General features: G+C 41.2%; 2 protein-coding genes across 2 annotated transcripts; both read left to right on the top strand.

Moving 5' to 3' along the window:
* The first annotated feature begins 538 nt into the window (after positions 1 to 538).
* Positions 539 to 4411, top strand: LOC136435691 (uncharacterized). The gene is made up of 5 exons (XM_066429339.1): positions 539 to 785; positions 1983 to 2197; positions 2692 to 2936; positions 3795 to 3912; positions 4298 to 4411. The coding sequence occupies exons 1-4, from the start codon at positions 555 to 557 to the stop codon at positions 3845 to 3847; spliced, it is 744 nt and encodes a 247-aa protein (XP_066285436.1). The 5' UTR covers positions 539 to 554; the 3' UTR covers positions 3848 to 3912; positions 4298 to 4411.
* LOC136435965 (putative helicase MOV-10) lies at positions 4114 to 17699 on the top strand. Its single transcript, XM_066429675.1, has 16 exons — positions 4114 to 4151; positions 4298 to 4426; positions 5019 to 5117; positions 5627 to 5786; positions 6632 to 6786; positions 8347 to 8535; positions 9081 to 9228; positions 9686 to 9850; positions 10365 to 10474; positions 10764 to 10963; positions 11321 to 11484; positions 11842 to 12084; positions 12333 to 12512; positions 15894 to 15982; positions 16460 to 16575; positions 17011 to 17699. Exons 1-16 carry the CDS (start codon positions 4114 to 4116, stop codon positions 17094 to 17096), a joined length of 2271 nt encoding a protein of 756 aa, XP_066285772.1. The 3' UTR covers positions 17097 to 17699.
* Positions 17700 to 27894: the final 10195 nt, after the last annotated feature.

Here is a 27894-nt window from a genome sequence, read left to right as displayed (position 1 = left end):
CTGTCATAAGCAATCAAAACTAAGTTGTCAAATATCATTGACTATATTGTAAGTCCAATGTGGGTTGTCCCCGCTTAGGAACTCGCTCTCGTAAAAGGACCCGAACCCATCTCAAATTGCTCCAAGATCCAGGTCGTTGACCTACAAATACGCATTTTATGAAACAGGAAGCGACGATTTTCCCTCCCAAGGGTCAACAGTCAACAGTCCTTCAAATTCAGAAGCATTTCAAAGTGGTCAACTACATATGCCAAACCTAATTCCAGTTGACCACTTATTCTATGAATGGTAGATTTAATCCGACCAAATTGTTCTTATTAGTTCGACTAATCAGTATTTTACCCTTTTTATTTGCTGACCAAAAACGTCCAGTATATTTACCATAACGATTGATTTGACAGAGCGCCCAGATTTGTACTACCTATTTAGAAACATCCGGTTCTACTGTGTACAAACCCTTTTTAAAAATCCGTCAACACGGTTTCCTATTCTAAATATTCACTGTCTATTTCAAACCGATAATAGTAACTTCTTTTTTCCTTTCAGGTTCAGACATGTCGAGACCTCGCTTTCGGAGTCAAAAGGCTTCTCCACAAGAGATGCTTGCAGAGGGAACGGAGTTTCTCCAGTTCCTTGAAAGACAAGATATCGCCACCCAAGATGTTACCAAGCAGCAACTTAAAAGTATGTACGAAGGGAGCTACACGATGTCTAAGCCGCTCTTTCGCCGTCGTCGGGGCACTCCATTTTCGATGGTGCTTCGTGTTTTGAGGAACCATAACAAGGTACTAAGATACAAGATAGCTAATTAGACTTTTCTGTTTTTACACTGTATTTGTTTACAAACAACTAGCTTTCCTGGAGCACAGAACACGGCAGGTATAACAATATCTTACACATTTTATACAGCTTTATAATTTTGTGTATGTTTGTTTTCCTTTTTACCCGAACGAAAAATAGAGGTATCGTTTATACGCTGTTTTTTTGTACGTGTCGTGTCCAGGGGAATATCTGAAGAACCGCTAAATGAATTGCCATGGTATTTCCATGGTATTTAGCAGGTAGCCTCCGTTGCAGGCTCTGAAGCGGCTTTTTTGGGGGCTAAATAATACACTTTTTGCAGCCACCCCGTAACTATCAGCCGTCCTGTAACTTTCAGCCACCTAGGGCCTGCGCACCTCTGCGTTAATCGCTCTAACGTGATTTTAATTTCGCTTTGACACACCGAAATAGTGCAGACTCTAGGCGGTTGTTACAGGATGGCTGATAGTAACGGGGTGGCTGCAAAAAGTGTATTATTTAGCCCCCCAAAAAGCCGCTTCAGAGCCTGCAACGGAGGCTATTTAGCAGGTGGGTAGTTGATATACACCCGATGGTCAAGATCGATTTTTGTCCCCCCGTGGACCTTGATACTGCAGCAGGCAATCTTCTTTTTGCATATTTGACGCTGGACGTACTGTGGTGTTGATTTCTAGGTGGTGGATAGGTGCTGGCATGAGGGAAGTGGTGTAATTGTGGGCTCCCAGTAATGCTAGGGTCACATTTCCAATCTAGGCGCGGCCGGGGAGTCTTTGGGAACGGAAATTATGATATTCATGATATAAAAGACAACAAAAACACAAAACGTACCCCAAATTATTTAAGAGCATAGCTTGTACAAATTTATTGACATACACTTTGTTTTTTCGTTTCCGCAAACAGCTGGGCCGGGCCCCGGTTAGGAAATGTGACCCTAGCATAACAGGTTGCTTTGGACCTGCAGGGTCGTTTCTCGTATTGTGTTTTTGTGTTGGTGTCCGATGGTATTTAGTAGATGGTTTGAACCGGACGGTCAATGTCCATTTTGGGCCTCATGCTGGTCGACCTAGGTACTGCAGCAGGAATTCCTGGCTTTGTATCTTTAGAGAAGATATGTTTTCTTTGTCTAGGATGAATCTTCTGAAATGTGCTTGGGATGTTAACGAATAGTCTTCCACCAACAGGTTCAAATCGGGCGCTCAGGGAACGTCATCATCGGCACCGGAGAGTTTCTGGTGGCCAGGGGGACCACGGCGGTGGACCAGCATCTCGGGATGCGTAACCTGCAGTCCCAAATAGAGGCGCAAGGGGACGATGATGACGGTGACACGGAGGCGGCCCTACCTGATGAACCAGCACTTCGGGAACAGAAACTGCTCAGTTGGATCAAGAACCACAGGTAATTGATGCAGCCACTGACACCTACACTTACACATATATACACACACACATACAGGCAGACAGACAGACAGACACACACACACACACACACACACACATACACACACAAACACATGTACTTAATGGAGCCACTGATACCTACACTCACACACACACACACACACATACACACACGCACACACACACACATGACCTCTCTCTCAAACATACACACACATAAATATACACAAAGACAAACACAGACACAGAGAGAAGGAGAGAGAGGGAGAGAAGGAGAGAGAGAGAGAGAGAGAGAGAGAGAGAGAGAGAGAGAGAGAGAGAGAGAGAGAGAGAGAGAGAGAGAGAAAGAGAGACACACACACATACACGCACACGTGAACACTTTGCAGCATTCGTCGACGTCTGCTACCACCAGTGCATTGCATAGCGTCTAAAATAATCCAGCCGGTCATGCTTCCAAACTTGGTTTTAATATCCATTTGCCCATTACAGGGATGTCTTGGTGATGAACAAGTTCAAATTCGAAGTGAACTGTGAGCAGGACGAACAAAATGGCCACATCAACATCTCGCTCCAGAAGCGAGCCCCCTTCAACACACGCCTGACGGTCAAGAACACGTCAGAGTACAACAACATCCAGTTGCTGGGCTGTGAGATGGTGTGGAGGAAGCCGCAGTTTGTTCTTACGGACGACGATCATGTGGCAAGTGGGCTGGGGGAACACCTACTCGGCCCAGGTATGTATGAGTATGGGAAATGTTTCTGATGTGGATTTTTAGTTGTTTGGTTGACTGGGTGGGTTGTTAACTGTTAATCTATGTATATTAGCTAATCAATCTTTGTGAATATCGATAACAAACCGCAAGAAGCAATATTAAATTAATTGTATTGCATTTAAAAATTCGATCTTTTGAAACTTACGGTGAAACTCTCTAATTGACTGCAAAATCAATACTCTTATCGTTTTCATTGTCCGCTTCGTACAAGCTACCCAATATAATAAACTATACCCAATAGTTAACCCTTTTCAGACCGGGGTGGCTTCTGAGGCCCGCGCCAACTTTGATGTCGCATAACTCTTGACCGGCTAATGCTAGAACCGCCAAACTTAGTGACTTTTCCCGAAATATAGTTGGAACGATTTCACATTAGTTATATAATTTTATAATTCATTCTTGTTGTCATGGCAACGGGTTACTGATAAGCATATTTTACAAAAGTCGCTAATTTCGGTTTTAACACTGACGTTTTCAGGTTTTCTTGGTAAACCAAACCTATTTCCTTGCATTAACTACATCTAATGTAATTTGATAGAACTTTTCTGGTTTGATATTAATTGATTATCCTTATTTCATGGTCAAAATAATTATCTTGGTTATAAACATTCAATTTTCCCTTTAATATCATCACTACCTGATATTTTTTTACCAAAAGCATTCAAATAAGAGTTTTTAGTATATTTTAATTATGTTTCTTTGTGTTTTAGGGTTATTTGCTGAAAATATTTTTGGAAATTCAAGATGGCCGACGCATTTGATTGATGTTTGTGATTTCCCGAAGCACAGGGGGAAACTGACTTTCTTCTTCTTATCCAGGAGAGGAGTATAGCATCAACTTGCGTGTCCGTCCCATCCGTGGATACACCTGACACTTTGTCCCGGTCATCTTCCACTTCTATCGCCGAGTTGACGACAGAAACTTCCACATCGCCAGGTATTTTTTTGTTTGTTTGCTTCCTGATTCTGCAGAACCGCCTTAAGCCCAACACTCTAGATTTGTACAATAGATAAGTGCGATCGGCGTAAGACCGTACTGAAAGATTTGTTATACATATCTACTTTTTTCAATAACTGAGGTAGGTTCTTTAACGTGCGCAAAATGCAATATCTCCTCAGAAATAGGGCCTATGGCTTTATGGCTCATTCGAAAGAAAGGTTCCTAGGTACATATAGGTACTTATCTTGTCCTGAGTGGAGTGAGAAAGCTAAGTGCATTTTCCAATTAAGAACACAACATTGGGGACTGCTAGAGACTCGAACCTAGAACCTTTTGATTCTAAGTCAAAAACCCTAACCACAATACCACCTTCCCACAACAGGTTCCTGTCTGCTGGGATAGATGACGAGCTCATCCAGTCCCTGGCGCCTACCCAGCCCTATACGCCTCCGCCGAGGGTCTACCGCGTCGAGAGAGGAACTCAGATGCTCGATGGAGTAAAACCCGATCCGTAAGAATCCTTTGATTCTGTTGAGCGAATTAATCTCATGATTTAAACCAGCATCTTGGCGCGGCACATACGTAATTCTTTTTGACACAGCAAAATCACAGCGACTTTCGCAAGGTCTTCTACAACTATACAAACAAATACGTTGATACAAATAAATTAACCTAGATCTGCCAGTGTCCGATATACTGAACAGTAGAGATCTCAAATCGTTACCATCTTAGATTGTATTTTTCTTCTGAAAAATTCACAGAACACCGTTGGGCTAAACAACGGATTTTACCAGTTGGCCGTCAAGATACAGGTCTTAGTTTACAGCACTGACCAATTGTTTTAAATTACATATCGTTATCAACCCCAAAGTTTAATCATTGTGACGAAAATTTGATAATATGAATTTAAAAATGTCTAAGCATTTCATCTGTGATTTAATTTTTTTTTTTGGCCGAGAAGAGGTCGACTAATATTTTCGAGAACGATTATTATAATTCGTAACAATGAAGACAAATTAACACCAAGATTGCAGGTTAATGATTTGCTAAACTGTATTTAGACCTAAATAGAAACACCTTATATATTTTCCAATCACTATCAGCCCACAAAGAGACGGGTTAGTGATGGATCCTGCCGGCTTCTATGACATCCCGAGTGACCTTCGCTGGCAGCTGAGAGGGCGAGAGTCAGACATGCTCAGGTAATGCCCTATGTATTTTTTCTTTTTCAAAGAAGAATCAAATAAATGAACAAAGACAAAGTGGCGGCTTATTCAACTTGTGCACATCTTATATTATAGCCGCCACTTATACAGTATGGAAAATAAGATGTTTGACAACACACTAAAACATGAATGACATGAGTAAAATAGTTGGTGTGAGTACGACCCCCCCCCCCCAGCGGAAAATAAAATAAAAGAACACCTATGTATTTACAAGATGTGTTAGCACCTTTCCATCGCTTTCTTTTAGTAACATCAAAATTTCCATTTGGCTGCTTTTGAGGGAGAATTTAAGGGCCAGGCAATATATAACAAAGATACAAACTACAAGATTGGACTCCTGCTGCAGCGATGTACATATATCGTAATACATACTTGCAAAAAAGAAAAATGAAAATCCCAATATTGCAAATGTATGGTTAATGCAAAATAATAGCAAACAAGTTTTGAACTTCGTTATTTGGCTGACTTTGCGTTGTTGACATCAGTGGGGAGCTATCCGGTCCCCTGATGTTCGCAAGTTATAGTGTTCGGTTCGGAAAACTGCTGCACACGGAGGAGATACAGATGGAGGTGGACATACAGCGGTACAACATGGACAACGCTCCACTGATGAAGGACTCTAATCCGAGGCTCCTTCGACTCACGGTACTTTTTATCTTTGCCAAGGAGGTTCTTTTGTGGATGGATCTTTCTTATATTTGGTATGATAATAGGTGTTATCGTAGCTAGCGGCGTCCCATGTTACTGTAGCAGGACGTCCAGTTTTGATACCTATGGTCATGTTTCGTCTAGGGTAAATAGCTATTTAGCTCGTAATTAAGTAGAACTACAGAGGCCAATTTTGTTTGAAAGTTTCAAGGAGAATAATTCATTATATGTCAGCACTGGCTCAAAACCTTTCGGTTCCAGTCATAACCTTAGGGAAAATATGCAACGAAGTAAGTGTATAATAAGTGAAAGTGGTCTTGTCTATCATTTATTGCAATATTACTCAAAATACTGTGCATAAACTATATCAGAAACAAAATGTTATAATTTCAGAATAATTTCTTTATTGTAATTGCTGTAAGACTATCGTAATGACCTTATATTTACAAGAAGCATTAAGATAAGATAACCATAAGATGTCAAGCTCTGGAAAACTGTCGTTTCTTTCTTGACGTATTGGAACGAGATTTGATTATTGAGTAAAGATTGTTCGGCTAATTAGAAATTCTGGTTTCCAGTTTGGCCCCCTCTGTCATTTCTGGTGTGTCGGTTATTGAATGAATGAATGCAATACCTTTATTGTACATTCATGCTTGAACAAGCTAAGTACAGGTCATGGTGATAAGCAAAGGGATACATACAGTGGTGATAATATATAACGTAATAGAGGGTGATATCTTACTACGTCTAATAGGACTACTCTATACTTGTCTACTATTTGCAGGTTCGATTTCTTCAATTGTAGATGTATGTGGATATTGTGTTTTATGTTTCTATAACAGGTTCCAGGATTGGCAGAGAACCGTCCATCTGTGTTGAAAGGTGACCACCTGTTTGTCCAAGAGCGATTCGCTGGGGGTCAAGCCGGGACAACCCGTTATAAGGGCTACGTGCACCACACAGAGCTACTGGAGGTCAAGCTTGGCTTCAACAACCAGTATGTTTCACATGTTCTCAATATATATGTATATGGTCTCCGTCGGTCTGTATTGACCATGGTAAAATCCTAATTCACAACGGCCATACAGCATTGATTATGGCTAAACAGCCTGTAAGCATTCGTAATCTGACTCAGTTCTGTTGCAAAGCTCTTTTCTGCGGATCCGCTTTTCTTCTGCGCTGTGCATCATTCTGGCTTCTCCTGATGTGAGCTGTCTGGACAGTGTGCATCTCCGCCTGGAACGGTCACTTGCAAGGTCCTCCCAGTGCTCCTTAATAATATCAATATCTAAAGCCTTCAAGTCCCTCTTGTAATCATCTTTGAAACGCAGCCGTGGCCTCCCGGTACGTAATGAATGATATGTTCACAATACGCCCAGGCTAAAGCCCCTGGCCCTTCACGAATTCAATACCTTCCCACAACTCTGCTCCCGAGCACTCCCAACAACGTTCGGCGCTGCGTTGAGAGCAGCCTGGAATCCATTATTTTCTAACCCAAGTTCGATTCCCTGATCGCCCTCAAGCAAAATATGACTTCACCGACGTTGAGTTTTCAAAATTCATGGAAGATTGGCGCAGAACATGGACTGGAAAAGTTTGGGAGGACGTGGCCGGCTATGTGCGACAAGGCCGAAGAAAATAACTGTATTTTTTTTTACAAATCATATAGAGGTTTGCCAGTTATAAGAATGCATGACGTTAGATTTGCCATTGTAATAATAATATTATTGTAAATAGTAAACCTACGCTATGTCCAACACTTAACTTCTGAGTTGGTAAGTACCAGCTGCTGTGAGGGGGATTGCTTTGGCAGTTTGGCGTAATCTTTCGTATGACAGTATTTTCTTTAAAACTCCAGGCGGTCCTTAGATTTGAGGCCGGTGGCTTTCGACGGCCACCCTGGAGTAACACATAGCAACCACATTTGACTAACGATCTTTCTAACGAACTCGCCCAGTGCGAGGCTGTAAGGGGCCACTCATCAAAGCACTGAACTAATTCTTACTGTAGCAGCGTCTCTTCAACCTAGGTCAGAAATATCAATGCTGGAGACAAGCATGACCTTTCTGACCCATAATGAGAAGCAGGGGTTACGAAGGCGGCTCTGGAAATTCCCTACCCCAATTTAGGCCGGAATGTTTTGATCCACTCACCGGGGCATGTCCCTACTCTTTTTCGAAAGATGTGGTGGGTTCTTTTACGTGCATAAGGTGTGACTCTCCTCAAACACTGGACCTCCATTTAACGTCCTATCCGAGGGACGTCCCTAACCCTTGATGAGCTAGGTATATACACCTGAGTGAAGTGAGGAAAGTCGTGTTACGTGCCTTTCCCAAGGGCACAACGTTGGGGCGCAAGTTCGGAGATGTCTCTAGCCACAACCTGGGATTAGATCCCGGATTCCTTTGTTTGACAGCCGCGCGCCACACGACACAACACGGCTTGTCACTGTATTGAGTTTTTGGAATGATGTTTAACTGCACTGTCTTTGCATAATTATAACACATGGATATAACTCCATGTGGTCAGTAAGCATTCTTCTTATTCCTCTTCCTAGGCTCTTGAGAAACTTCATCACGGGGATGACGGTTGACGTCCAGTTCACCTTCGGCCGCCTGCCCCTGCGACTGCAGCACCGGGCGGTCCAACAAGCCCGCGCAAAGGCGTTGATGCAGCATGTACTGTTCCCCAAAGACTCGAGCGTGGGGGCCTTTCAGGCTATCAGGGATCCGGACGCGAGTTTCAGATACTAGATTCTTGTTTTTGCATGTCTTGCTTGGTGCTTTGGATACCATATATAATTTAACGGTTCTTAGTGGCAAATGTGCTAGATGTTGGCACATCGGCAACCAAATCCGCAGTGTGTTTTTTGACAGATTAGCCGATTAGGGTCGGTGGGCCTCACTCCATCGCCTGGGAAGGTAGTGTAAATTGCCTTTCCCAAGGGCACAACGTCGGGGCATGGTGAGTATCGAACTCGGGACCTATTGATTCCGAGTTCAACGCTCTAACCGTTACGCCACACCGACGTCAAGGAGCTCTATGGATAGCATAAGTGATTTTAATCTCCCAGCAAAGATATTCCGCTGGCCAAAATCTTTATTCACGGCAAAGTGTACATCAGCCAGCACGGCCAACGACGGCTTTTGGGCACAGTATTGGCCGGCTGTGACGATCTTTGCCACCGGAATGTCTGCTTGCAGATTAAAGCTACACTAGTGCCCTTTACACACGTACTTGTAACTCAAAATTCAAAGCGAATCGATGATATGCTGACTGCGTATTGTCCAGCTTCTTCGACAGGATGCTGCGAGACAACGAGGAGCAGAACCGGGCCGTGCGGCACATCGTGGCCGGCACTTCCCGTCCTGCCCCGTACCTCATCTTCGGGCCTCCTGGGACGGGAAAGACCATGACCACTGTGGAGGCTATCAAACAGGTATTCCCAAAGTTCCTGCAAAGTTTTTCTTTTATATTTATTTGTGATGTCCAAAAACTATCAGCAAAATGGCGCTTTAACACAAAGGTTTCTTTAGACCTTTTTTTTCTTTCTTGTAATCTCTTTATAAAGGATTCTTTAATCAATTTAATTCAAACCTTTAAAATATGCCAATACACCATGTCAATATACAAAGTACCATGTTTATACACATAGCCAAGCCAGATTTGGCAATCAATTGTGCGGATGAAGTGTGTCGTTTTAGCATAATTACATAAACGTGCATATCATGTTTTCTACGTGCTCAAGTCAATACAAGTCAATACTGTATTTCGTGATGGTGATGGGACAAACTCAACTGTGGCAAAAGTTATATTGTCTAAAACTGCACATATCATGGTGAAAACATCGTACCCAGAGAGACGTCATGTTTGTAAACTTTACAGCTGTTTTTCAGGTCTTCACTCTGGACCGCGGAAGCGTGATCCTGGCCTGTGCGCCGTCCAACAGTGCAGCGGACCTGCTGGCCCAGCGTCTCATCAAGCAAGCAGAGTTTAAGGCGTCCCTCATTAGGATGAACGCCGTGTCACGACGGTGGGATTTCCTACCCCAAGATCTGAAGGTACAAATATCCAATACAACTCACAAAAAAAGAAAAGGGAAGTGATCTCGAACCATTAAGCTCAAATGAACTTAATGAACAGATGAGCTAATCTTCCACTGGTCGTGACAGAAAAGACAGACGCTATATACAGTATTTACAGGTTCATTGTGGACCACGGCTTAACGTCCCGTCCTAAGGACCGCAACCCTTTCCGGTAGCGCGCATATGTCGGTTGAGAGACACAGCCGGGATCGAACCCGGGACTTCTAGTTCCAGGGGCAGGATCGCTAACCACTGGACTAAGCAGGCTACCTTGTGTACTTCATAAGATAATGTTCGTTTACTCTATCTTCTTGCTCTGCAACACAATTATTTATCATGCATGTTCGGATCCATGCCTATTAGTTAATTAAAGCACAGATGTCCAAATGTTGGGTCAAAAGTCTCTCACAATATTAAGCCTGTCTGTCACTAGCACTGATCACGTTATCTTTGGAAAATCATTATCATTGAAGAAACCGTTCCTTTACAGGAGGCCAATTGCTGTAACTATGACTCCAATCGTGAGATCTATTTTCCAAGTAAGGAGGAGATCATCCATAGGTATCGCATCGTCGTCACTACACTGGTGACTGCTGGAAGGCGAGTAAAAGCTGTTGTCACCTTTCGCGTCAAATTAAACCCAAAATACTTTTCAATTATCATGTAGAACTAAGCTGCGTCTTATTATTTCTAAAAAAGACATGTTAGAAAGCTGGTTAGAGTTGTCCTACATTAACGCAAAAAATTGAAGGAGGCTCTTTTTATGCGATGTTTGACAGGCATAGAGTGGGGGAAAAGGCATTTTAACCTTTTTTCACTAATCTTTTCATGACATACTTTATATGCGTATACATGTTTTTGAAACTATTCAAATATTTCACATCTACAGGCTTGCCTCGGCAAACTTTCCTCACGGTCACTTCACTCACGTCTTTATCGATGAGTCCGGACACGCCGTGGAGCCGGAAGCCGTCATTCCGGTTGCCGGACTGCTGTCTCCGGAATCCGGAGGGCAGCTGGTACTGGCTGGGGACCCGAAACAGCTCGGTCCCGTACTCAGGTCTCCTGTGGCCATCAAACATGGACTCGGTAAAAAAAACCTATCCTTTCATCGTTACGGTTGGTGTTAAGATGTTTAAGACCACTAGCCTGCTACAATCAGACGATTGAGAATTAGAAAACAGTTAACAATGTACAAGGCCAGGCCAATGTCTTAAACGGCTAGAACAAGACTGACTTTATATACGACTTTGCTTTATGGTTTCTTATGATTAAAGCTTGTCTTGCGTCCTTCAATTTTTCGTAAATGAAGGCAAACCTAACAAATCGGGCTTTAGAGTTATCGTTTACACTTTAGGGCAGTCACATGTTATATGTTATTTATTCTTAGTGTTTTTCTGTTACTTGTAATCAACCCTTGGGCAAACTGTGTCTTTGAATCCCAAGCCATGTCCCTGTTGGAGCGGCTGATGACCCAGTGTCCCCTGTACCAGCGCGGTCCTAACGGACAGTACGACTCACGCGTGCTGACCAAACTGGTCCGGAACTACCGGTCCCACCCCGCCATCCTGCAGGAGCCCAACAGCATGTTCTACAACGGAGAACTGGAGGTGAGATAAGTTAAGCTAAATTACCCTCGCATGTTTATTGATATTTTGAGGCAAAAGTTGCTATTATAAAAAAAATGCCCATCTTCCCAAAAAGCAAGTCTCCCTTTTCACTAGATGCCGATGCCTCACCAACCGTTGAGTGATCAAAATTAGATATGTGTGACTATTGGTTTTATAATTGTAATATCAATCACAGTGTTAAAGTATGATTTAAAAGATTCTAATTTCTTCATTTATTTCACAGCGGTCGCTCAGCCGCCACAGCCTCAAGTGGAGAGGGAGTGCAATTGTCACAGTCTTTACTCTAGATAGAACTAACACTTCTCTTTCCGTACTCGTATCATATGTTACATTCAGGTGTACGCTGACGAGTTGGTGAGGGAATCCTTGTGCCGTTGGGAAAACCTGCCGAAGAAAAACTTCCCAGTGATCTTCCACGGAGTGGAGGGGACAGACGAGAGAGAGGGGAACAGTCCGTCCTTCTTTAACGCCAGAGAAGTCGCCACAGTGCTGGACTACGTCAATGAGCTTTTGAACAGCCGTGGGGGGATGCGCGTAACCCAAAAGAACATCGGCATCATCTCTCCCTACCGCAGACAGGTGCTGTTTACAATTCATAATTTGAGATTCATATGAGTATCTTTTATAATATACCTTTATAAGAATGTTGCACAATTAACCACCAGACCGATAACTTTAATCTTTGACTCGAGGAGGAGTAGTGAATGTATTCAATGATAGAGATCTAAATAAAGAAACAAACAAACAGACAGACAAGCAACCTCAACGGTCGGAGTGGCCGTCCACCACAGGGCTGGAATTAACCAAGATTCACATTTATCTCTTAGGTCCAGAAGATCCAGCATGCCTTGAAGCTACAGAATTACTCTGAGATCAAGGTGGGTTCTGTTGAGGAGTTCCAGGGACAGGAGAGGCTGGTCATCATCGTCTCCACCGTCAGGAGCACACGGCAGGAGTACCTCAAGATGGACAAAGACTACAACCTGGGTTTCCTCAACAATCCTAAGGTAAGGACTACAACCTGGGATTCCTCAACAATCCAAAGGTGCAACCCTCCACCCAGCAGTAGAAAAAATCAAACACACACACACACACCTACTGGATTTTCTTTGTCTTCGGTGAGAGATCCCACTTCTAACATCAGGTCTCAGGAATGTCATCATCGGCATTAGCTCGTGGCCGAGCATTGAACCCGTGTCAAACAGACAGCTGCCTCAACTAGGTTAACACTGTTCTTGGGTGAAAGTGTCTGGTGTGGCTGCCCAAGCCCAGGGCAGTGTGGAAGAGTCGAGGGCATTTTGTACAGCGTAGGGTGGGTGGAGAGCGAGTCTGGAGGAGCCGCTCTTTACGTCTCTGTCGCTTGGTTTCTTCTTTGTGTCTGCGCTGGTTTTCCATGTATTCTGTCCCCAGCGTGATGCTACGCCTCCACTTAGTGCGGTCTTCGGCCAGAGTCTCCCAGTTGGCATGATCAATGTCACAGTGGAGGAGAGTGGCCTTAAGTTGGTCGCGGAATCGACGCTTGGGAGCTCCTCGCGATCTTGTGCCATGTTCAAGTTGTGAAAACAGGATCTGGCGGGCATTCTCCTGACGTGTCCCGCCCAGCGAAGGCGATGTCGTGCCATCGTAGTCTCGATGCTGGGGAGGTTTGCTCGGAGAAGGACAGCTTCATTTGTCACGAGATCTTGCCATTTGACCTTCAAGATCGCACGGAGTTTCTGCTGTTGGAAGCGCTCCAGCTTTTTGATGTCACTCCTGTACAGGACCCACACCTCAGAGCCATAGAGGAGGGTCGAGTGGACGATGGCTCGGAACACCATGATTTTTGTATTAAGGTTGAGGTCGTGGTTAAGGAAGACATGTTTTGAAAGCCTCCCAAAAGCTGCGTGTGCAGCACGAATCCTGTTGTCAATGTCTTTCTGCGCAGTGCAGTCGTTGGAAAGGTAGCTTCCAAGGTACGGGAATGCTTCCACAGTCTCAAGGGCTTGGCCCCGGAGACATACATTGCTTGTGTCAGGAGGGGGCTGGCCCGGGGCTCCCTGTGCAAGGATCTTGGTCTTCCCATCGTTGGAGGTGAGACCAAAGCGGGAGTACGCACCATCAAAGGCACTAACAGTAGGATGGAGGGCGTCAACTGTGTCCACAGGGGTTGCGTTGGCATCGGCATACTGTAGCTCCCGTACATTGAACATGGTGGAGAGTCGGCGGGCACGAAGGCGTCCTGTGTTGAAGAGGCCTCCATCCATTCGACAGCGAAGTTGGATGCCGGAGGCCGTGTCAGGGAGCTCGTGGATCATAGCCCCAAGGTAGAGGGAGAAGAGGGTGGGGGCAAGAACGCAGCCCTGCTTCAGACCAGTGTTAATGGAGAAGGGGTCAGAGATTGTGTTTTTCGTCACGACGCGGACAGTCATCCAATCGTGAAGGGCCTATACTAGGTCGGTGAAATGGTTGGTACAGCCAAAGCGTCTCAGGGTTGCCCACATAGCTGGTCTTGGGACGCTGTCGAAAGCCTTCTCCAGGTCCCAGAAGACAAAGAATAGCGGTCGTCGTTGCTCATGGGACTTTTCCTGGAGAAGGCGAGCACAGAAGATCATGTCGGTTGTGCCACGAGAGGGTCGGAAACCGCACTGTGACTCTGGTAGGACTTCCTCAGCGACAGTCAGGAGCCTGTCTAGCAGGACACGTGCAAAGATCTTCCCGGCGATGCTTAGGAGGGAGATGCCACGGTAGTTTCCGCAGACAGAGCGATCCCCCTTCTTGAAGATGGTTATGATGGTGGCATCCTTCAGGTCCGCAGGCACAGTTTTCGTCTCCCACATACGCAGGATTATCATGAAGAGCCTGGTCTCCACAACTTCGCCCCCATGAGCGATGAGTTCAAGCGGGATGTTCTCGGGACCTGGGGCCTTCCATGTTTTCATGCGTTTCAGCGCCTTCTGGAACTCTGCGTAGGAGGGAGGGAGTGACATCCAATGCCTGACCGGGTGTTGGGGTACCTTACGAAGCAAGTCGTCAGCCGCGGTAGATGGGCGATTCAGGAGCACCTGAAAGAGTTCTTTCCACCTTTTAAGGATGGCTTGGTCTTCTGTAAGGGTGGTTATTCCGTCGGCAGACAGAAGGGTGTTGGTACCTCCACGTCGAGGACCAAAAATTTCCTTGGTTGCAGCGTAGAAACGCCGGAGGTCTCTGCTGTCAGCGTAAGACTGGATTTCTTTTGCTTTATCTTGCCACCAGAGATTCTGCAGCTCTCGGAGCCTTCGCTGGCACTCCTGCTTTGCCTTCTTGAAGCGTCGCAGACAGGCGCGGGTGGGGCGATTTTCCCATGCGAGGCGGGCAGATCTCTTCTGGTTGATCAGCTCTTGGATACTGGCGTCATTTTGGTCAAACCAGTCTTGATGGGACCACCTGCAGTACCCGACGGCGTCTTCTGCAGCCTTGCTGATGTTGTCGCGGAACACAGACCAGTCCGCTTCTACAGAGTCCGGCTGTTGCGCCGGGGGTGGAGTCTCACCCAGGAGCTCTGTAAGACGATTGGCGTAGTCTTCCCTAACTTCAGAAATCTTCAGCCTTGCGACGTCGAAGCGACGTGCCCTCTTTGCCGGTCTGTTGTGACGGGGAAGGTTACGCAGTCGGAGTCTAAAGGCGACTTATGAGGAGTCTGTGATCTGTCCAGCAGTCATCTGCACCGGGCATGCTGCGGGTCACAAGGACATCGCTCCGGTCACGTGATCGGGTAAGGATGTAGTCAAGGATGGTCCAGTGCTCTGACCGTGGGTGTTTCCAAGTGGTCTTGTGACGATTTGGGAGCCGGAAGAGGGTGTTAGTGATTACAAGTTCATTTTCAGCACATAGGCCAAGGAGGAGAAGCCCGTTGGAGTTGCAGGACCCAAGGCCCTGGTTACCAAGGATTCCCTCCCAGAGTCTGTAGTCGCGACCGACTTTGACGTTGAAGTCTCCAAGCACAAGGAGCTTATCTCTGCTGGGGACAGCTTGGATGATACTGTTCAGGGTAGCGTAGAAAGACTCCTTAGCATCATCCTCAGAGTCAAGTGTTGGTGCGTATATACTAGCTATCGGGAACGATGAGACTGAATTACTTGTTAGCTTCATTTCTATTTGGTCCTGGTTTTTAGTCCCCAATCTTCGGCTTGATTGATGTAAAAAGCTGCTATGATCTTTTGCATCATTTTCCTATTAATATCATGCTATATCTATACCTTTTTCTAGTCTGTTAAGACAAACAGACAGTATATTATAGTATAGATAAGTAGTATAGCTTGAGTCTCTATATATCCACCAAACATTGTAGCACTAGCTCTAAATCATGTACGGGTTGCTGGAACTGATTCTGTTTTTACGTTTGACTAAAAAAAAATCAAATGTTGATACAGCGTTTCAATGTGGCCATCACCAGAGCCAAAGCCCTGCTCATCGTGGTGGGAAACCCGTACACACTCAGTCGAGACGAGTATTGGGGCAGGTAGGAAACTATTATGTGTTTAAAATGCAGGTCATTGATGCCATGAGGATCTTAAACCGAGTAACACTCATTTACTTGTCCCAAAGGACAAAACAATCACGTTAAAAAAATTAACTGACCTCAGATAAGTAATGGTGGAATCGGGGTAAGATTGCAGAAAGTGACCTTGAATGAAAGTGTCTTGGTGTTGTAGAAAACAATTGACTTATATTCGGAAGCTACTATTCACGGGTTACCTTTAGAACACTGATTTAAACCTACCATCATATATGTTGTACAATAACAATATTTCACTTTATGCATTTGGAGACATGCAATTTAATTTTAGAATTAATATATTGGATACAACGACGGGTGAAAACATTAAATGCTGCATGAAAAAAAAAAGTTCCAATTCAGGCTAATAAGCTACGGTTTTGTGCTCTTTATTATTTTAACGCGGACGTCTTGAATTTTTCTTTGTTTACATGTCATTAGGTTTCTTGAGTACTGCAGGAAAAATGGCGGCTACCACCCGGACAGCTGCGAGTTTCAGCCGCGTAACGATGAAGTTGAGGATGTTCTGCAGCGGTTAGCTAAAGTCAGCTTGGACGGTGAGCTGGTGGATATTAGATTTCGAGCAACTCTGCTTTATCCATTTTTGGGAGGCTAAGCTCCAAACCCTATTAGCGCTTTGTGTCTGCCATTTGATTCCAACTTAGAGAAACAGCAGCGTCCGTGCGATACTTTGTGACAGAGTGGTAAAATTATAGCTACTTTAGTTTTAGACGTTGTTATGTTCAGTGTGTATATATGACTGTATATTTCATTATCTCATGATAATCTTCATAATTACATGATTGATATTTCACCTTCATATAAAATGCCAAGATATCATGATTATAACAAGGTGAAATCAAATAACAGATAACAATTGAATAAAATAGGTTGCAAAAACACAAGGAAGCGATGATGTCGTGTGTAAACTGGTGGCATCGTCAGATTGTGGGTGGAAGGATTTTAATGATGACTTTTAATGATTCTTTCAGGCACGTCAGAGCCCGAGACTGACGAGGCGTCAGAGTTTAGCCAGGTGCAGCTACAAGAGGACCCTGAGTGGCGCAGGGAGAACTGACAGCTTGGGGACCTCAAAATATCAACTTGCTGTCTTTAAAATGTATACACAACTTCTCGCTGCAGCACAGTTGTACTGATTTGAAGCTAAATATTTTTAGAATTGATTTGTATTGCTTTTAAATCGGCATTTGCTTGATCATTTAATCGATCTGTTGAATCTGTGATGCTTTAGTTTCTAAAGTTACTATATTCGAACTTTTTTAATCTAGGTATGTGGGATATTTTAATTCACTATTAGTTGAAAATGACATAAATTGCGATCGCTACAACTTGATTTTGGGCATTCATATTATAAAACGAAATAGTTTCTTTAATGTCATCTTGCCATGAATAAAGTTGATCAACTAGATTGAGTTCAGTCGTCAAATATTAATCTCACCCACTCCCACAGCATATTTACCACTTACCTTATTGAATGCCATGTAAAACGGATAGATTTGAGTCTGTTTAACCTTCAAGATCAATCTCACTACTGATATCATTGAATGTCATGTAGAATAATTGTGAGGCTGTTTACGCCACTATGCTTTTATTATAGGTAATGTTCATATTGTGATAACTGTCTGACTTGTTTTGAATAAACTTCATATGGTGCACCATATATTTAGTGACGTGAGCTATGTTGCCGTAGGGCCTATGCCATTTTACTATAACAGTGCTAAGATGAAATACCCCTGAAATCTTCGTCATCGAAGACGAACCAGAGAGAGAGAGAGAGAGAGAGAGAGAGAGAGAGAGAAAGAGATAGAGAGAGAGAGAGACAGCGCTAAGATGACTACAGGTTTCCATCACGTAACAGATTACCTCACCGCAAACGTTTTTTTTTTATGACGCCTGTCCTGGACTGGTGACAGCAATAAAACAAACCTGACACATTGTACGTACAGTTGTACTATTGTCATAGGAGCGGTTATTGTAGTTTCTAACCCGTCTGGAAGATTGCTACCGACAGTTGCCATGACTCTACGTTATGTTTCACTTGGCCTGAACAATAGTCAGAAGAACGCCCATCTGAGGGCGTCGTCACCGAAGCAATAGGCTGAAGGCCACCATACCATTATGGCGATTGGTTCTTCCTTTCAATGTTCAAATTCAATTCTGCAAAATGAAGGCAATACGAATGTCCTGTCAGTAGCTCACACTGTTTGACCGTCTATTCAACATCAACATTTTTTCTCAGTTATGCTATCATTTCCGCCTTGCAATTATTTTTTTCAAATTCTATTTTATGTTATTTTATTTATTTGTTTTTTATTATCTTTTGTTTTATTCTATTTATTGAATTTTATTTCATTTATTCTATTTCATTATCTTTTATTTTATTTTATGTCATTTAAGTTTATCTTATTTCAATTTATTCATTTATTTATTTATTTCACACAAAACAAGTACAGCCGGGGCTATCTAAATAGCTGAAGGCTTTAACAAAGGGTTAGCCCTGGCAATTGGACAATGTTCAAAATTTAAAAAAAAAAAATCACAAATCCCATAATATACATATGGAGGCGTACACAAAACACAGGACTAAATATACCGAAAAAAAAACTAGCAGAAAAAATAAAGCGATTGTGAAAAACAATTTGCACGAGACAAAGCTATATATAGACTCGTTAACAAAGTCAAAACTTGGGTTTATATCACGGAGGTTGCATAGATTATTCAATAGTTCATATGAGTCATCTGTTATTTGACTTTGTCAATATATTAAGGTAGATCATTCGTTATTTACAGAGTGTTTTTTGCCGAGTGATATACATAGTTTGTTTATGAAGGAGCTGATAATGAGGGATGTGCGGATATTACAAGGAAGAGACTTCCAGAGTCAGTGTTGGCGGGTAATTTCGTATCAAATGTTTATCCTTACTCATCAGAGTAAAATCAACGTGAACTAGAGTTAAGTATCTGTGCTACATATACTTCAGGTTTGCTAGGTTAGTTAAGCGATTACGGGGTCATTTTTTAAATATGAATTGGTATTGAATTTTTCTTTTTAATTCAGTTGAATGTATGATATGGTTAAAAATGAAAAATTTGTTAAAAATAAAGACAACGCTAGCGACCCCCTAAAAACACCCGTCCCAATAAAATGGTATGGTGACCCTGTGACGTCATCATTCAAGATGGCGACCACCACACATGCCAACAGATCCAACGAAGGTTTTGCTACGCAAACCTGTAATAAAGGAGGCTACACCAGCACATATGTCAAAGAAACGACCGACAGAACGGAAAATGAAGCAACTAAGGAAAATACAAGTATGTTAAATGAGGTACAAAATCAACCATCCAATATGTTGCAAATTGGCATAAGAATACATTCAAAGATTTTTACAGTCATACAGTATTGGTAGATGTCTGCAGCCGCCATGCATTTGCCCTGATGCCTGCGGTTGATTGATCGACAGTATTGGCAACGTGGCCTCGGTCTACAGCATCAATTCTAAGGCGTTCCTGACATGACCATTGTTCCGTTCCGTGATGGACAACATGATGAGAATCGTTCTGACAGGATAGGTACTTTAATGACCTTTTCTGACGTAAAGACATGTTATCTGAATATAATTGCAGGGTGTGGTATGAAAACCTTTTAACTCAAGGATAATCTTGCATTTTTTTCTTAGTCGTTCTCAGACTTACTTGTGCGGCTGTTGACAATGTTCTTTTTCATTTTTTTTTTTTGCTATCCTGAATAAGCAATTTTATTCATCCCTCCTTCGATTGGTTAGAGTCAGTTCCTTGTGCATCAGGAAATGTGACATGTAGCATGAAAGCTGCGATGATGCTTTTTGGTGCTTCGCAGCTAAATGCTTGATATGAGCTGAGCAACCGTTTTGTGTCTGGGTGACCACATCGAAAAGATGGTCCTTATACTGCAGCTGATACAAGGTTAGAATACACGTTTTTCATCTCTCACTGCATGAAAAATAATCTGTAATGTTTAGGGTCTGTTCTCGTTGGAAATACAGCTACATATTTTCGTTTTAATCCTTTTGTAAGAAGCTCGTAATGTCTTCCATTCGAAGACATGTAAATGGTACATAATACACACATTTAATACAAACATCGCAACATGGCTGTACCATTGATAGCGAATCAAATTTTGCAATTCACTTTTGGTACGGACTGTAACCAATATAATGGCTTAGACTTGTTTAGAAGGTAAAATACTATCCATGTTTGACTCATCATACATGTAAATGTACGTTTGATAGCGCTGTTCCTGGTGGCTGGAGTGTCCATGTTGCGGGCGGTGGCATCGCCATGTCGTCCGGAGACGTCGGTGTCGTGCAGAGACGGTTCCACGCCTGGAGGTGAGACGTGCCGGGTGTGCGAACGGACAGAAGGTGGCAACTCTGGAGACAAACAGGGTAAGTGTATTCGTCCTACTTTAACCCTCAAACCACCGTAGCTTTTTTACGACTAATCTTACCGTATGGGGTCAAAACTGACCCCACAATGTTTTCTACAAATATAGCTTTATTGGTGACTATTTCTGTGGTTTGTATATATGTATAGTTTAAGTAATCTAACAGTTTGACATGACTAGGTGTGAATAATTTCTGCTCATTATCGTAATTTATGCAAAAATAGGGAACATCGTCTTTTGCAACTAAAGCTATTCAGACAAGTGGGCTCCTTTTAGGCCTGCGCCAACACTTCATGTCATATAGCATCTGAATGTCTTATGCTAGAACAACCAAACTTGGTCACCTTTGCCAAAATTTCGTTGGCAACAATTTAATTCAATGAAATATCTAATCAATGTTTTAATGTTGCTATGGCAACCGGTTTCTTAGAGCCATATTTGGAAAAAGTAGCTAATTTTGGATTTTACAATGTAATTCTAGGGCTGTCATTTTAAACTGCACTTATTTTCTTAAATCAATACCAACCAACTTAATTCACTATCACTTTTATGATTTAATATCTATAATGCATGCATATTTGATTACGTCATCGGTCAAAATCTAAGATGGCGGACGATATAATTAGGTTAGCTATAACCGGCTATTTCAACCTTAAATTTAATAATTACCATGTTTATTTAAACAGAAACAATCTTAATATAAACGTTGTGGTCCATTTTTATTGTGTTATTAGGTTATATGATGAAAAAATGCTTTTGAAATAATTCAAGATGGCGGAACCAAGATGGCGGAACCAAGATGGCGGATTTCGCTAATGTAACTTGATATGAATATAATTTTTATGACGTAATTTTGACGTCGTTCCTGTTGCCATCTACAAATAATGTCTTTGGATATATAATGATTTATCATACATAATTTCTAATTAAGTTTTATCGTTTACCTTTGAATTATATGGAAATACCAAATTTGTTGATTTTCGTCAATAAAATCACATAAATGACGACATAATACGTCGCAACGTCATTAATTTTTACGTTCATTTAAAAGATTGTTTTTTTCACGTTTCTACACAACTATATTTTGTAACTATGATCATAATAACCCTCATCATACATGTTACTAGATGACAAGTATCAAACAATAGGGAATAAAAGTGCAGATTTTGCTGGGGTCAGTTTTGACCCCACTGGACCACGCGTAAACTTTCTAGAATAACTTAATCAACAATGAGCCAATCTCGGTAAAAACTTGTGTGAAGTTATAAGACATATATACGAACAAACTCAGAGAAGAAATTTTGTTTTGGTCTCGAAATGTCAAAATGGCACATGTTGATATACGCCTGGGGTCAGTTTTGACCCCATACGGTGGTTTGAGGGTTAATAAGGATATATTGTTCTGTGTCATTTCCAGGTTGTGAGCTATGTATTCGTTGATTAATATTTCTACAACGGCTACATAATTTTTTGTCAGTGAAACAGCCATAACACAACTACAAAAATGCTGCTCCTTGCATTTGTATTATCAATATTTGCTGATCATTGATGGATATATATATATATAGATTCATTTTCGTAGCAAGGTCGTCGAACGAGTTCGATGTATGATTTTGAAGCAGGCTGTGACAAAAGCAACAATCGATAAAGATAGCTTTTATTCCTTAACAATTCAATAATATTGTACGAAAAATGTACGACTATCCCAAGTATACTTCCAGTTTGTGATCGATTGTGGCACTCGTACCACGATCGTATGACATATTTGACCTGGTCCTTAGCTAAATGATGCAGATTCTCTTTCATGTAAACTAAACATTGCCTTCTGCATCAAGTAATTCTACCGGGTATTGCATTTGTTTTTTGATACTACAATTGCCTAGCATGCTATGGTTATGCCATCTTTGCAGTACAAGTAAACAAAACATACAAAGACAACAAAACAGCTTAAAATGATTTTTTTACGATGAAATTCGTTGAGTGCTTTGTCAATTCGATCGGCTGCAGCGACGCCGCCAGCGTGCCGCGGGTCCAGTGAGAGGGGGGCTTAAGTTTTGAGTGAAAGAACTACTAAAATGCTACTCATTGCATTTGCATTCTATCAGTCTTAATCATGGTTGGTTATAAGTTTTTAAGAAGTAGTAAGGCCGTCGTACGATTTTAATGTAGAATTTTGAAGCAGCATATGACATTTACAACCACATAAAAGTATCTGAGATAGCTTTTTCAGTAGCAAGACAGCTTAATATTGCACAATGCATGTACGACTATTCCAAGTTTTGACCGATCATATGCAACGATCGCATGACAAATATGATCTGTCCCTCAACTAAATAATGCATATTCTCCGTCATGTCGACTAAATATTGCCTTCTGCATCAAGCAATATTACCTGGTATTGCATTTGTTTTGGCATAGTATGGTAACGCAATCATTGCAGTTATTATTTCTAAGCAATTACCAAGGTGCGGCAAGAGCGTGACTTCCTTGGACAAAGCGCATTACATGGTTGAATAGGCTCGTGCACACTATTGGTGGCAAATGCTATGTATCTTGTGTATGCAAAACTTCATTTTAATTTACATTTAAGTTTGGTTCTTTGTTTTGATTCTTAATCATTGCGTTTTGATTCAATATTTGTAGTCTACTACGTTATCGTTATTTCGGTTATTATGTAATCGGCATTTCTGCTGTTTGATGAAAAGTTATGTTTTCAAGTTAATCTTTACTCCTGTATTATTTGGTATTATTTGACGTTTTCACTGTTGCTATGTATTATCATGTAAGGGTTTGAACCCCCCCCCCCCCCCCCCCCCGGCATCTTTGAAAAACGCCGCTGACGGTTGTTCCATTTCATTTCGCTAGTTCACCAGAATCTATTTACAGGCATACCCAACATAAGTCATTTTTTTTATTTAATTCTATTTGAATAATGTCATGCACTTTGAGTTATTCTTGCTGACAATATATTTTGGTCACTTGTACAGGTTTTGATACTGGCTGCATACTGACTGAAGGAGAATCAATATATGATGGACCATGTTCTGCTACAGTAGACATCCACGAGGGCATTCGGGGGTATGTTTTTCCGTGTGCCACCATCTTCAATCGTTCTGGCCTTTGCTAACATTAAGATGTGATTATTCATTACAATCATTTAGTTCTTAAAATAACTCCTATAACGGGATAGTTTAAAAAGTTGTGATAACTTCTATATGTAAATTGATAACTCCCATCTTTTTACTACAAGACACATCTCTCTTACAGTCTTACTTGTGAATTAATTGGATAAGGGGGTGCACTACAAAAAATGCTTTTTCTTATTTTTCTTGTTTTCTTGATTTTTCTTATTGAGAGAAAGATTTTCTTCCATAAAGAATTTCAAGAAAATCAAGAAACCTTACGCAAAACCTTTGAATGTTAGATCTTACATTAAGAGTTTTATTCTTGTTTTTCTTAGGTGAAGATAGGATTTCTAGTATGATTTTTTATCAGCAAGAATATTCTAGAAATGCTAGGCAATCTTTCTTCCTTATTCTTCACACAATATTTGCTTCTTGTTTGGTCAAATGGAGTATTTTACAGAATCTACTCTTAAGATTTTTATTCTTGCCATACATGAATTTTTCTTAAGACTTTCATTTCACTAGGAAAAAATTCTTGACATTTCTTGTTTTCTTAATTTAGGAAGTCTGAGAAATATGATTCTTGCAATTCTTAGTAATATCTAAGAAGATGTAAGGATTTTCTTGACCAAATACAGTTATTTTCTTGACCAAATACAGTTAAGAAAAATGAGAAAATCAAGAAACTGTAACAAGTAATTCTGTTGTGTTTTTCTGTTCGAATTCCTTTTCCACAAAGTTAAAGAAAGATGATTCCTGCTTTTCTGTGTTATCTAAAGATGGAAATTGAAATGAAAGTTCGAATTTGCATGATTTCCTTTATTTTCTTAACATTGTAAAGTTCAAGAAGATAATTATTGTTTTTCTTGTAGTAAGAAAATAAATTATGCTAATTCAATACTCCCATCATCCTTTGCTGTAATGTTTGAATGTGGACCGTTGAGTTTGGGCTCCGGCTGCATTTGCTTGATGTGCGCTTTAGATCTTACAATACTAGGGAAAGATGCGGCTAGTTTCATGAGGACACTTTTTGGTATCATGTGGGACTCACTACACAACGTAGATGACTTGTTTTAAGTTCCAAAATGCTTCCTCAGGCCAACGCCATCAACAGATATGCTTCAGGTATGTTATAGCCTGTCTTGCATGAAAATAACTTATTTCCCAAGTAGATACTCTTAGTGTTGTGTTTGTGGTTGCATGATACAGCCAACTAGTAATTGCAGAACATGTACGTTTAGTGCAGTTATACCTACAAGGTACTAAAAAAAGTTAAAGTATATCATTTTCAAGCAAATGCACAAGACCCCCCTCCCCCTACATGTATACGGGGGAGGGGGGCGATATAAGAAATGACAGTCACTAAGTCTTTGTGTGTTTTTCTAGGCTTAGAAACCTTTGTTGTGTTTGTGGTTGCATGCCAACCAGTAATTGCAGAACATGTACGTTAAGTGCAGTAATACGTATACCTACAAGGTACTAAATAAGTATAAGTATAACATTTTCAAGCAAATGCACAAGCCCCCATCCCCATGCATGTATAAGGGGGAGGGGGGCAATGTAGGAAAATGACAGTCATCGTCATCTGTTTTTGTGTTTTTTTCTAGACTTGGAAACCTGTTGGACCAAAGAAGATGCCCCCGTCTCAAGTTTGGAAAATCTTTCAACAATAACAAGTCATTGATTATAAGAAGGACAGCTACAACACTGCAGAACTGACAATTTTAGAAGGACAATTAGTATGAGCACAGAGAAAATGTGCTTTAATCACAGCATCAAATGTGAAACATTTATCGAAACAATTGTATTGCAAACTGGTTAATCTTTGCAATCCTTGGTTAAGAATGGGCGTTAGAACGAAAAATCCAAAACTGTGTATTAAACAATTAGATCAATAATAATAAATATGATTGGAACATGTTTACATTATATTATCATTGATTTATTAAATGGTATTCTTGATTCAAGACCCCCATCTTAGTTCAAGAAACTGTTTCTAGGTTTAAGGAATTTATTCTTGAGGACAGAAAGGTATTCCTACAACAAGAACCTCACTCTCAGTGCAAGAAACTCATTCTAGGTGTAAGAAATTCATTCTTGAGGACAGAAAGGTATTCCTATTACAAGAACCTCACTCTCAGTGGAAGAAACTCATTCTAGGTGTAAGAAATTCATTCTTGATGTCAGAAAGGTATTCCTATTTCAAGAACCTTGCTCTCAGTGGAAGAAACTCATTGTAGATGTAAGAAATTCATTCTTGAGGACAGAAAGGTATTCCTGTTTCAAGAACCTCACTCTTAGTGCAAGAAACTCATTCTAGATGTAAGAAATTCATTCTTGAGGACAGAAAGGTATTCCTATTTCAAGAACCTCACTCTTAGTGCAAGAAACTCATTCTAAGTGTAAGAAATTTATTCTTGAGGACAGAAGAAATAAGGAAATGTCAGTGAGGACGTAACAAATATAAACTTTTTCTTAGAATATTTTTCTCTGAATTTATTATATCTTAGATAAAAATTCTGTGCCATAGAAGAATCATAACAACAAGAAAATTTATTTCGAGGTTTCTAGTCGATATGTGTGAGAAAAAACAACTTTGTCAGAGAAAAATATTCTAAGAAAAAGTTTATATTTGTTACGTCCTCACTGACATTTCCTTATTCGTTCTTATTCTTGCACACAGAATAATTTTCTTTCTGGAAGATAATTTTTCTTCAACAAGGAAAAAACAAGAAAAAACAAGAATGTGTTTTTTTGTAGTGTGCTACCCCATTAATTTACTACTAAGAGGTTTTAAAAATTGTCTTATAGTGAAATAATGGGAAACGTTTGTGACAGACGTTATTACGTGTAAAAGTAGTTATCACGGTTTTCGATTGAAATACTTTTTTGGAATAAAAGAATGGGATAGATAGCTTGAGCTTAACCTTACAAGCACTTAGGTTTTACTAGCGTTGGCTGGAAACAATTAGAGAGCCCGTCAACGAGCCATTAACAAATTTTGTATGTTTTTCTTTTTAGCATGGATGATCCTGTTCAATTCCTTCGCAGCGGCAATGTCACAGTACATCCCTTGGTGTCATTTGCATGTGAAAGCATCGTCGATGTAAGTGTGCTTTTAATTACAGTTACTTATGCCTCCTTAGTTATTCCTAAACGTAGAGACCGTTGAACCGTCACCAGTTGAAAAATGCCTCCGTGGTCATTTTTGTTAATTGGCTTGGCCTCGAAAGCTCCGCCTCCATCATACGGGTCCTGAGCAGGCCAGCGTGTGCTCCCCCCGTCGGCATCTCCACTCGGACCACTTCCGCCCGGTTCTCGGCGGTTCTTGTCACATCCCACGGCGGTCCATTCTCCATGAAATTGTACCCGCCACCACCCTCCTCCCCACCGTTTCTTTATAATCCCTAGTTTAGTTTTGTTTTAGACATACAATGTATATTTGTTCCTGAATTCGAAGGGGTCTGAGATTACGACGAGTCCCTGTTAAAGTAGCTACTACACATAGTATATGTTCTGTCTGAGTTCGGAAAAGGACCATTAAACTTTTCCCATTGACTGCCGTGGCTAATTTTGTTTGATTGATGTTACTGCTACGTAAAAACAGCAGAATGATTAAAATGATTTTTTCAGGCTTCGCTGTCGTGGGTTATCACGGAAAACGGCTTGACTATCCATGAAAGCGTTATCAAGTTTTGGTCCAACGGTGAGGCTGTACCGGTTGAAAGTTTGGATCTCTACCTCCCCGAAAAAACCATGCCACTTGGGGTATTTCAGCTACAGGTACAATGAATAAATGAGTTACTGTAGATAAATGAATGAATGTATGATAAAATGAATGATCAAATGAATAGATGCACGGACTAATGTACCAATACAACAACGAAATGACACATTTTTGCCGAAACATCAACACACCAAATTCTATGGCACTGAAAATTCACGTTTACAGTAGTGTCAGAACCAGGAGTCTGACTAGGGGTTGTTTTTTTGGGATTGTAAAAAAAAAAGAAATAAAACTTTCAGCTGCAGTTGACTCAATTGTACATTTACACAAACAGAATGATGGAAACTGAATAAAGTTGTTTTTAACATTGTGGTATTATGATATGGTTTTTGCATAGAATGTGGTAGAATAGTTACATTTAAGTACTGTGGTCACCTGTTAATTATTTCTAGTTTTCTATGTTGTCAAAACAATTTTTATAACATTATTGATATTAATGCATCATCTTATCATCTTTCGCAGCTGAGCGTTACTATGACTACGACCTCTGTACCGCACGTTGTCATCGGAGTACTTC

Source organism: Branchiostoma lanceolatum, chromosome 5, assembly GCF_035083965.1.
Source record: "Branchiostoma lanceolatum isolate klBraLanc5 chromosome 5, klBraLanc5.hap2, whole genome shotgun sequence".
Lineage (NCBI taxonomy): Eukaryota > Metazoa > Chordata > Leptocardii > Amphioxiformes > Branchiostomatidae > Branchiostoma > Branchiostoma lanceolatum.
The sequence above is the reverse complement of the archived record's forward strand: the minus strand, read 5'-3'. Positions and strand labels throughout refer to the sequence as shown.